At 44.8% G+C, this 12,478-nt stretch overlaps 1 protein-coding gene across 1 annotated transcript in view; it reads right to left on the bottom strand.

Moving 5' to 3' along the window:
* Positions 1-282: 282 nt before the first annotated feature.
* The window catches only part of LOC147106305 (protein O-mannosyl-transferase TMTC2-like), a 141,859-nt gene continuing 129,663 nt past the window's right edge, over positions 283-12,478 (bottom strand). The window contains exon 12 of the mRNA XM_086009296.1: positions 283-2,375. Within this exon, the coding sequence (XP_085865422.1) occupies positions 2,181-2,375 (195 nt within the window). The 3' untranslated portion in view covers positions 283-2,180. The remainder of the gene's footprint in view (positions 2,376-12,478) is intronic.

Here is a 12,478-nt window from a genome sequence, read left to right as displayed (position 1 = left end):
AGATTATAAATTTATGTCTTTTTACTGCTTTCTTTGAATAAAATAACTATAAGGTCCAACACTTCTGTTGGCTTTGTGTCAATGCAGTTTATTGAAATGATACCATCACTTGTCCAAATGTCAGATTCAAAGCGGCTGCAGAGGTTTGTTCACGTTCGGCAGTTACTCTTAAGCCTATACAATCGCTAAGTTGTATTTCTGAAGTTTGTTACCAGACATATTTGCTCACGCTGTGCCGTGAAGTTGCGAGTATAAATGTAAAGTACCACAAACACACTTGAGTCGTATTTTCATCACTGCTTTTTTTTTTATTGGGGAAAAGCTTGTGAATTACTAAGCTGGCATGTACGCGGTCGCTTTACAAAAGGAAACACATCTACAAATTTGGATAATTTATACAAATAGAACAATTTCAAAAAATAAAATTTTTAATTTAGTAAACATGTTCTGTGCTCTTTAGCACCGTCTGGAATTACTCCACCGTATGAAATCCCTGAGCAGCAACATGAATGTAATACTTATCAGCTTTTCTCACAACCTGAAAGCATTGGCCAGGCAGAGAGGAAGTCTGCCCTGCATGGCTTAGGTTTCACCCTTAACTCTCGGCCAGACCCATGAATGAATCATTGCTACAACACAATGCCAACAAAGTCAGAGCAATTAGTCATTTCTGCCACGCAATCACACACAAAAAAAGAATGAAGTACAGATGTAAAGTGATGTCTTTATGCTGTGACTTAGAAATCGTAAAAATGCATCTGTTCAGAAAAAAAAGGTTGAATGCATTCAGTCATTCAAGAGATAATAGATGTAAACAAACAAAAAGAAAAACAGCAATAGAACACATGCAGCTCATGATTTTTTTCTTTTTCCCCTAAAATTCCAACAAATATGCCTTTTATTAAAGTGTATTGTATTCAAAAGCAAAAGGGTTCTGCTGTTGCTACAGGAGAAGGGGATACAGTTTAATGTTTCCATTCCCATTTCCTTTTAATTGCAGTAACCCACATCTTCCATGGTCAATGAAATGGCCTGATATATTTTTGCCAAAACCAACATTAAAGCTGTTTCTGAACAATTGTGTACAATACTCCAGAACCATACATAGCGTTGCGTCGAACGTGAAAGACACCGGTGTGGATGTGGGAGCACTTTACAACTACTCGGCCTCAAAATTCGATAGCCATTGTACCAATAACTCGGCAGAACCCTCCTCTATAGTCCATCAGTCCTGATAGGTATGTGGCCCCAATTCACACAGCTTTTGACAATTTGCAAAACAAGGAGTTCTCAAACTTGATTACAAATGGTAAATTGCAGCAAAAGTAATCGGCCACTTTTAGATGCAGAGTAGACAGGCACATTTGAGCAAAAACAGTGTGAATCATGGCAACGTGTGTCAGGCCTGTGGAAGTGTTGAGGCTTATGTGTTCCAAATGAAAAAAATAATTTGTTAATAATGTATATCTTCATCCAAAATGCATCACTTATTCACTAATCTGCTTCGTTAAGTGCTCTGATTGCCTGCTGGCCAGGCAGACCCAAGGGAGGCCAAGCTTGATTAAAATCAGGGGTTGGAATTCCAGCAGAGGACCAGTGAAACCCCCTCCCCAATAAGCAGGTCTCCACCATTTCTGGGAGCTTCCCATTAGCCTTGTAAGGGCAGAACCTCCAACTGCCCCTGACGAGACAAAGGACAGACAGCAAGAGGGCAAACCCAGGGACAGGGACTCCTATGCAGGGTGTCTCTACTCCTTCAGCACAGCTGGGCTCCGGTGTATCAGTGGAGGCCAGTGCACCAAGTGAGTTGGGGCATACCAGCCTTCATTAGAGTGAATGAGGGCCTCACCAGTGGGCAAGCTGCCTGGATCCCGAAGGAAAGGAATTTTTATTAAAATCTTCTAAAGATTTATGGAGACTATAGCTGGAGTTGGGGGGAGGAACCTGCGCAACTCGCCCTCTGAAGATCGGACGGATGCCAGAGTTTCTGGCTGCCATGTGTAGGCGAGTGCAGGAGATGCAGCCGACGTGTCCCATACGAAGCAAGTGCCTTCTCACTGACCCTGCAAGCTCCAATGGGGTCAGTGCTGGAGGGCATCGCCAGGGTTACGACCAGCAGATTTTCAACCCTCCCATCTTTGCCGATTACTTCTAATTTAGTGTTGCAAGATTCTGTCTGATTAACTTTTACCATCTCTTTTTTTTTGCACATTCAAGCCTTGTTTCTCCATGATGTTCCGCAGTTTGCGAAGGTTGGACTGAGTAATGGCATCATCAGGCTTGAGTTGAAGAGCTCGGAGGTAGTTAGCCTCAGCCTCATGCAGTTTTCCATTCAGGTGAAGAATGGCTCCCAGGTTCATCAATGCTGCGGGGTACTGTCAGAAAAGAGAAGACAGAGTGAGAGGGAAAACAGAAACAATCTTTAAACACTGACTTACAGGCAGGGGACAAAAAACAAACAACTGCTCATATTAGTCAGTCCTTCACCCATATGAGTACATGAAAGTTGCAATTCAAATAGTTTTGTGTAAGATTCAAAATCAATTGACTTTTTAAAGTGGTAACCTGCCTTTTTTCGAATCAGCACACATTTATGATGATATACTAGCTGGGGGTGCCCGGCGTTGCCAGGGCAATTTTGGGCCGCGCGGTCTCCCTGCCCCTGTCTGTCCCCCCTCTCTCTCCCTCTTCCCCTCTCCCTGTGCTGTCCTCTCCCTCCCTCCCCTCCCCCCCCTCTCCCTGCCTAGCGCCTGAGGCCCGGTGCCGTTGTGATAGCGGCCGTGCGGGGCCTAGCGCTTGAGGCGCAGCCGGGCTGTCGGGCCGAGATGGACCCGAGCTGAGCTCCCCCGCGGATCGCGCGGCTGACGGCCGGCCGCTGCACCGACCGCTGTGTGTGTCGGGCTGAGCGGTTGCGAGGCACGGCCCGAGTGAGCCCAACTTACCTGCCGCTCCGGCGGGGCGGAAGCGGGACCGGGAGCCGCAATGTGGGGGTTTCTTTTGCTGCTGCTGTCCCTGTGGGGATGGAAAAAATGGTGGCGAAGTTTAGGGAGACTGGAGGATTAGGACCTGCCCATGACGCACTGATTGGTCAACCATCAGGTGAGTGAACTGTAGGATTGGTCAAGCAGCACGTCACTCAACGCTAATGAGAGGTAGGATTGGTCAACCGCTAATGAGTGGATTTTTGAGGATTTTTGAACGTTTTTTGTATACTGTCCAAACAATTTTTGTCTGACAAAAAAGTAAATACGCCTACGAGAGTCCCCCAACGATAAGCTTTCTTTCAATATAACATACGTGTAGGTACGCTCTATAACTTTTGATTGTATAGTCGGACAGAGAGACAGACAGAGAGACAGACAGAGAGACGTACCGGTTTATATATATAAGATATATACAGAAAATTTCTGGAGTAAATTTTCACCGTCACTGCCTGGGTGATAATCTGGCTGAGTTGCACAGATCATCCATCCATTGTAGAGCCCAACCAGGTTTCATCCCATTGAAAAGAGATGATATTCGGGCATGTTCTACAACATGAGTGAGCTGCACTGCTAGATTATCACCTGGGCAGTGAAGGTGAAAGTTACTCACTCTGTGTTGAAAAGGCACTGCGTTTCCAGTTCAACTTTCCAGGACAAAGGAATTCCAAACTGCAATCATACTTGCCAACCTAGAAAAGGGCCTAAAGCTGACAAAACAGCTTCAAAAGCAGCCCTGAGGATAAACCTATGACACATCAAAACAAGTAATCACACTGCAAGTGCAGTGCCACATGGGATTGTAACTTAAGCTGTCGGTATATCCAACATTCCATTACTCGTAGCACAGAAAAGAAGCGTAACTACAAGAAAGAGTGAAGGGGGGATACAAATGTTGAAGGCACAAGATTTATTTTCTTCATAGGTCTGGGGACATAACCCTCTCATAAAATGTTGTTTTTTGCTACATTTCACAGTATGCTGGAAGCTACAGTGAACATTGGCACTGCATATTTTACATCAAAAAGTAAAGGACTTTTTCACAATTATGTTGAAAACTACTATCTTTTTGCGGAGGGGAATAACTCTGACATTGGATGACAGTGTAAAATGGGCAATAGGTGATATTGCCATCAGCCACCCATTATATATCTCTTCCAATTTTCACTTCCATTGGATTTAGTAGAAATTAAAATCGAGAGAGATGTATAACGAGCAGCCAATCCGATATCACTCGTTTTACACTATCATCCAATGTCAAAATTACCCTGAGACTAAATTATTTTAAAACTTCTTCCTCCCAGTAGCAATACTCTAATAATGAGAGAGTAATGTTTTCATGGATTTTCTTTTCTTTAAATTGCCTGATAGGAAATAGGGGATTTGAACATGGGGTTGTTCTCGTCAGGACCACTGGCAATACATTTAGAATTATGCACACCCTACCCAAATGTGGCCCCTCTCCATACACCAACGAGTGGTACATTTCTGGGGGGCTTCAGGGCATGCTTTTATGGAAAATATTGAATTTTATGTTAAAAATTATGCATTTTATTTTATTAGAAACACTTTCAGACTTCACAATTGATAGAATCATAGGACTGGATTTTCTGGAGGGTCAGCGGGCAGGATCGGTGGTGGGTTGGTTGGGAAATTTGATTTTTTTGACAGCGGGTCGGGACCCCGCTCCAAAGAATATATACAGATATCAGTAAGAAAAGTTCTGTTGCTACTCATGCAAATCTGGGTTTACTGAGGGTAGCTGTTGTTCACAGTCAGTTTGGGTGTTTCCCGACTGGCAGGGGATCCAATTAAGCTGATTATTGTCTTGTTCAGAGATCATTAAGACTGCATTTTACCTTACCTTTTCTGTTTAACTGCTCGCTCACAGGGTCTTTGCTGCTTGGGGATCATGTCAGTGAATCTGAGGCGGGAGTTGAATGGCCATTTAATCAGCTGGTTACTTGAAAGCTTGAAATGTGCTATTGAAGCTCCCACCTCACAACTGTTCACCTTCCAAGCTCAGAAGCTGTTGCTTACTCCATTTGGAAGACAGATTCAGCTTTATGCAGGCTGCAAGTGTTTGGCGCAAACTCTCCATCCAGTGTCACCTCATTGGAACAACCTCTCTCACCATTGACAGATAGCTTCTGTCATCTCAACCTCACCTGCTATCTATTCCATCAACATGGGTGCAATTTATACTGTCTCACCTTGGTCCTCAGAATCCAACCACTATCAGCCCCAACACCACCATCACCAGGCACACCCTGGCTGCCACATGATACGCCAGGTTGGCACCACCCCCACACCAACACCATAAAGCATCCCTACAATGCCCAGGCCATTGCTTTCACGCTCATCACCATTGCGGGGGTTAACGTTATATCTCACCATTCACTGCAACTCAACAAGCCACTTCCAAAGGTGCAGCAAGTGATTAAGAAGGCCAATGGAATGTTGGCTTTCATTGCTAGGGGGATAGAATATAAAAATAGGGAGGTATTGCTTCAGCTGTACAAGGTATTGGTGAGACCGCACCTGGAATACTGCATACAGTTTTGATGTCCATACTTAAGAAAAGACATACTTGCTCTCGAGTCAGTACAAAGAAGGTTCACTCGGTTAATCCCGGGGATGAGGGGATGGACATATGAGGAGAGGTTGAGTAGATTGGGACTCTACTCATTGGAGTTCAGAAGAATGAGAGGCGATCTTATTGAAACATATAAGATTGTGAAGGGGTTGGATCGGGTGGATGCGGGGAGGATGTTCCCGATGATGGGTGAAACTAGAACTAGGGGGCATAATCTTAGAATAAGGGGCTGCTCTTTCAAAACTGAGATGAGGAGGAACTACTTCACTCAGAGGGTGGTAGGTCCATGGAATATGCTGCCCCAAAAAGCTGTAGAAGCTACATCATTACATAAATTTAAAACAGAAATAGACAGTTTCCTAGAAGTAAAGGGAATTAAGGGTTACGGGGAGCGGGCAGGAATTTGGACATGAGTCTAGGTTCGGATCGGTCATGGCCCTGTGGGTAGCAGAGCGGGCCCAGGGGCCGTGTAGCCTGATCCTGCTCCTAGTTTGTGTGTCTAATTCTGTTAGATTCAGGAGATGGTTCTGTGATAGTAGATTGGCGGTTAGGATCAGATCAGCCATGATCTTATTGAATGGCGGAGCAGGCTCGAGGGGCCGATTGGCCTACTCCTGCTCCTATTTCTTATGTTCTTATGTTCACACAAATCTGTCCAAGAACGCAAAGTGTTGAAAATAAAGGTTTCAATGTTTGACAGCACATTAACAGAAATTTTACGTGAACATTGTGTGTTGTTAGTTGGTATGATTGCACTAGGATGAGGGTGAGTGTGAGGGGTGGCTCGTGAGATGGGGAAGTGATAATGTAGATAGAGAGGGATGGGTGGAGGTGCAAGGTAAGTTGGTGTGAGTAAGCATGTGGAGGGGTAGGGTAGGGAAGGCAGAGTGATGGGGATGTGATGAGAGGCACAGCAGGATGAAGGTGAGTGTGGCTTTGTACTAACATTTTGTGATCTAACGAGATCATGCGCTGCACCCAGGTCCTCCTGACGACATCCCTGCTTGTGCCCTCCTCTGCAATGTGCAACCAGGCTGTATTGGTCTCCTGCGGAGGTATCTTCCGCCCATCTGAAGGGAAGAGAATCTCCCTGCGTGCTGTGACTCCCTCCATAAGCATATGGAGGGAGACATGGGAGAACCTGGGGGCAGCTGTGCACGTCTGTGCAGTGCTTGTCAGTGTTTGCAGCACTTCAGTGCTGTAGAACACTGACAGCACAAATCTCAAAAGTAAGTTGGCCATGGTCCCTTTAAGGAAACCGGCTGATGAAATGACGTCACCAGACCCACTTCCTCTAAATGGACCGGGAAACATGCAGGGCGGGCTTAACAAGCCCTATCAAGGGAAAATCATTTTAGGCAGTGGGATGGAGCCAGCAGCGGAGCTGGGACCCGCCACCGACGTCGCCCGCCCCGGACCCGCCGAGGTGAGAAAATTCCAGCCATAGAAACATAGAATAGTACAGCACAGAAAGGAGGCCATTCGGCCCATCGAGTCTGCGCCGGCTCTTTCGAAGAGCAATCCAGTTAGTCCCACTCCCCCGCTCCTTCCCCATATCCCTGCAATTATTTCTCCTTCAAGAATTTATCCAATTCCCTTTTGAAAGCTACTATCAGCTATGGGGAGGGGGGCAGAGGGCAGAGGCCTCTTCAGGACCCCCACTCCACAACAAGGAGCAAGGTGCCCCTTCTAATCTGTCTCGATCATCAACCTCCAGGCAAATTTTGAAAAACTTGCCATTTAGATTTTCAAAAGACCATCACTTCCCAAGAGTTATGGGAGCAATCCATCTCCCAGCTCCAGTCCTTCTCCTTATCCCAGTTTACAGAGGCACAACAGTTTACACCAACATACAACTCCTTCCCCCCCCGCAAATCTCCAGCCAGTTAACAAAGACATTGGGCAGGATTTTCATTGGGCCGTGGAGGCGGGATTGGAGGCGTGCGGGGGTTAAAATCCAGAAATCGGATGTCCCGACCCCATCCCGCTCCCAACCCGCCTCCATGCCAGTTTCAAAGGAGGCGGGTACCCGCCCCACACTGGGACGCGCCTCCCCGAGGCAGGAAGGGGACTAGTGCCAATTAACTGCCTGTTAACAGGTAGTTAACAGGCAGTTTTTAGCCTAATCCCTATTTTTAATGTTGAAGTGTGGGATTCCCGACAGCTCCAAACCACGCCCAGTTAGAGGAGGCGGACCGTCGGGATGAAGGGCTTGGAGGGGTCGAGATGTCCGGTGTTCAGGTGAGTGATGGGTGCATGAGTGCAAAGGTAAGTGTGTTTGGTGTGTGTAAAGTGTTTAAATAAATTTTACTTACACATACTTACCTTTACAGCCTTCCTTCCTTCCGGTCTCGGGAGTTCCTCATCTCACCGGCACAGAAAGCAGAATGGCTGCGAGCTGTCAAAAATTGCAGCATTCAGCTTTCTGTTCCAGGGAGATCTCTAAATCATGCTGAGAGGAAGAAATTAACTTAGATTACAGATTGTCAGTGTTTGACAGCTTCAAACAGCTGTGAAACGCTGATATTTCATCTGTCAAAAGGTCTTGACAGATGAAATATCAATCTGTGACGTCACCTGTTGCCAGGTGGCTCCTAATTGGCCTGCTGAGCCCCCTGGGCAGGCTCAACAAGGTCAATCAAGTCAAAATCACGTGGGTTGGCTAGAACTCGATGGAGGCGGGACTACAACCCCGAAACTTCTCAATGAAAATCCAGCCCATTCTCTCCTCCTCCAACTCCCTTAATTTAACCCTCTTTCCTATGGTGGGGGAATCCAGAACAAGGGGGCATAACCTTAAAATTAGAGCTCGGCCATTTAGGCGTGAAATCAGGAAGCACTTTTTCACACAAAGAGTGGTAGAAATCTGAAATCCGCTCCTAAAAAGGCAGTGATACTGAGTCAGTTGAAATTTTCAAGACTGAGATTGTTGGATTTTTGTTAGGTAAGGGTATCAAGGGATATGGAGTAAAGGCAGGTAAATAGAGTTGAGGTACAGATCTGCTATGACCTGATTGAAAGGCAGAACGGGCTTGAGGGGCTGAATTGCCTACTCCTGTTCCTATGTTCACCCTCAATTCAACCAGGCACCCTCCTTTCTCTCTTCTCCCTTTCAAGTTGACATTTCTTATACATCTTCCCCATTCATCTCCCCCTCCAAACCAGCTAAAGTTGCTATTCTTCTTCCAACACCCTGTATGCAGCTCAAGTTAGCATTCTTCTTTCCCCCAATTCAATCTGAAATTCTTTCGCTTCTCTGTTCAAGATGGTACTCTTCTCCCCTTCAACTCCCTCAATTCTACCTGGCATTCTTCTTCAACTCCTCTCTCTATCAAACGGACATTCTTCTTACACCCCCTCCAGTTCGTGCCAGCACTCATCTCCCCCTCCAACCTAATTCAAGATGGTACTCTTCTTCCACCCCTACCCCAGTTCAAATTGGTATCTCAGCCCCCATTCAAGCTGCCACAGTTTCTCCTTTCAACTCCTTCAATTCAAGATGGCACTCTTCTCTCCCCCTCAGTTAATACTGACCCTTTCCACCCCAATCCCAAAGTGCCCTGGCATTTTCCCTTTTTCTCTGAAAGCACTACTCCTAGCTTTTCGCCTCTTCCGCACCCCCACTGCCCAACAAGGTACACGGTGCCCCTTCTAATCTGTCCCCAATCCCCCTGGCTCTCAAAGTATCACTCCCAGCTTCTCCTATTTTAACCCCAATGCTTCACTTTGGTCTTCTGTCTTGTCCACCCTCCCCAAGATGCCATACACAACCTCTGCCCCCCCCCCACCCTCCCCCATAGCAATACTCGAAGCTTGTGCCTTCTTCTCTCTAGCTCTACTCCTTTCCAAGTCTCGTTGCTACTGCAAGTCATTCTGTGATTCTGGCCACTGCATATGTGGGCGGGAATTCCTCCTGATCTTGCAAGAATTTGTACCCACGGTATGTCGTTGAAAGAATCACTTACAGTAGAGTACGACTCACGTAGGAATGGTGCCTGGATTAAGGAGGCTGGTTTGTCCTGTTTTTCGTCCACAAACATTGACTGGCCCCCCAATTCCTGACTGCCTTTGCCAAACTTAGATGGTTAGCATGTATGTGTATAGTTCAGAAAATTAACCTCTCTAAAGGGTTGAACCACTAACTTAGTCAAAAACCTGACCATTAGGTTTTGAAGGCACCTGTCCCTTTAAAAAATGAAATTACTTCATAGGTATGTGCACATTATTTTCAGTGTCCTGTCATCACAGCATTTGAAGCCACAGACTGGAGCTGCAACAGCAAAGGTACATCAAAGATGCTTTTAGTGAAATTGTTTTCATTTACTGGGGCGGAACCATATCTATCCATTGTCAAATAGGACAGGAAGAGTTGGTATTCGGCCAATTTCCCTGCTGGTTTATGAAGAGGGATATATCCACATCTTTGGTAACCTGAGAAACTCACGCACCAACCTTGGTTTTCAGGCATCAGTCTTCAGCTTCACAAAGACTTTGTTCCTGGGACAGCGCAGCCAACCAACCCCTCCCCCCACCCCACCCCCACCCAGCCAAAAACATTCCTCTCATTTTTATCCTTTCTGTTGCCATGTACCTTCAATGACTAAGACTAGTTGGCAAAAGGGACACATAGTCCTCCAAGTACTGAATAGGAAACCCTGTTGATCACATACACAATTCACAGAGCCTTCTTTGCAACTTGATTTGCTCATTCATTTTCTTTGTAAAAGATCTCCAACATTATATTTGCTTCAGGATACATCCCACCATCATTATGTTAGTGTGCTTTGCGGGTCACATGATTAATGGGCAGTATAATGGTAAATGAATGTATAGTGGCGAAGTTTCCCAAACAGATTGTCTTTTATTGAATGCAGCTGATGAAACTTTTCACCTCATCAATAAAGACAGTCATTAATGCTGGAGATCAATAATCCACCACTGCGAGACTTCCATAACAAATGACACCACCTACAGCTTTGCTGGTCAAATGATCAAAAGACTCGCTTCATTTCCTGCAGTAGATGAGACGTTTTACATAGTGAGCTAAAGAGCGGACAAATGCAACATCAACTGAAGCAAAGACAGTTAACTTAACAAAACCTTGAAATTCACAACGAAGTAAATTAATCATCATGCCATTCCTATGCAACGTTCACATGGACAAGTAAAATCCAAGAGGGATGTTATGTCAAACTACCGGCTGTTGTCAAATAATGTGCTCCTTTGATTTTTTTCTGTGCAAGTTCTAAATTAATATCAGCTAGAGACACTTAGAGAAACTATCTCAGAATAAAACTTGGGACGGGGGTGGGGGGGGAGATCACCACTTTTCAGGGCTTTGTTCAAATGTTCAGCACAAGTTAATACAAGCCAACCAAGCTGAAAATAACTTAGGACCAGAATAAACAAATATACTATGAGACAACATAATTGATCTTTCAGAGGTACAGAACCGATACTGGTGAGGTGAAGCTATTAACTTTAGTTGAGTTTGTGCCAACCAGTAAACAAACTATTAAGTGACTGTTAAATTGCATTTGTTGTAGGAGCAGGGCATAGAAAGTCCCTGCCGGTACTGATTGACAATCAAATGCCGTGCAGTCTTGGCCAAGTTCATTTCTGGGTGGTCAAATCAATCACGTTCCACCGAGAACATTTTTTTATTAGGCTTTTGATTCTTTCTGCATGGCAATCTCCATCTGACTCTAGATATGTTACTCAAAGTAATACATGGAGCCACGCAAAAATAACTGGTAATTGTCAGTCTGGCATGCACAAAATTCCATGTTTGGCATCTCTGTTAATACAAATGATATAATATTTAACAAATTTGAATGGCAACAAACTGATTCCAGTCTGCAAAGCTCTGCTGACCACAGAGATTTACAAACTATGCAGACTTTTTAATAATAATTTCTGTGCTTTGCCTGGAGGTGTAACTCTAGACAGAGTATCCTGTGATTGTTTGTATGGAATGACATTGGATAGAAACATTTTACAGTGAAAAATGTTACTTCCCACATAGTTCTGACGGGCAAAACGAAAGTTTGTCACAATACTTCGGATATGAAGTACAAATACATAGGTTTTCCATTAACAGCACACATGTTTTCTGGGTCATGGCATTAAAAGCAGGAGGAGGGTATTTTGAAAATACAGAACTCAATGTGGGCACCAAAGAAAACAAAATGTAACAATACACTTAACTTTTGTTTAATGCGTTTCAGACAAAACTTCAAAGTGCTCCTTTTCAGGCACAGAAGAGAAAGTAAATCAGCAGATGTGGGAGAATCAGCTCCTCCGAACACAGCTGTTCAAAATCATGTGCGTGTACAGTGCAGGGAAAAGGAATGCTCAGCAGAAAGAGTTACACAAAAGGCCATAGAGGAAATGCAGCAAAACTTCCGATATCCGTTTCCTTGGTTTCTGAAAGCATAGTTCCCTTAATGCTGAGTTACACTTCATCTTTGCTATTAGTGTGGCACAGTACTTTGCACTGTACCTCTGCCACGTGTGTAGTTCCTGCAACTTCTGTGCCAATTCTTTGAAGGGGTTCCCTCACACCACTTGCACTGTATATTGATTGCAGTATATCTGCAGGATATGCACACCCAGTCTTTGAAACTTTTTTTTTGGTAAATTTTATGCTCAGCCACATGAGGGGTCTTGCGTGCAGAGGAGTGATTCATTTTACACTTTGGGTACCCAATGTCAGCTTCAGTCATTGCATTTGTTTGGTAACGCTCCTGTTAAAGGCGCTATATAAATAAACATTGTTGTTGTTGTTATGTAGAGTAAACCTCTAGCTATTTAAGAGCACACCCTTACACCACCGGTGTGACATTTTTCCACTTCCCTCCGCATCCATTCTGTGGCTTCGCCATGTAAAATGGTCAATTTA

This window comes from Somniosus microcephalus, chromosome 16 (genome assembly GCF_052327205.1).
Source record: "Somniosus microcephalus isolate GS21.2 chromosome 16, FLI_Smic_1.0, whole genome shotgun sequence".
Classification (NCBI taxonomy): Eukaryota; Metazoa; Chordata; class Chondrichthyes; order Squaliformes; family Somniosidae; genus Somniosus; species Somniosus microcephalus.
The sequence above is the reverse complement of the archived record's forward strand: the minus strand, read 5'-3'. Positions and strand labels throughout refer to the sequence as shown.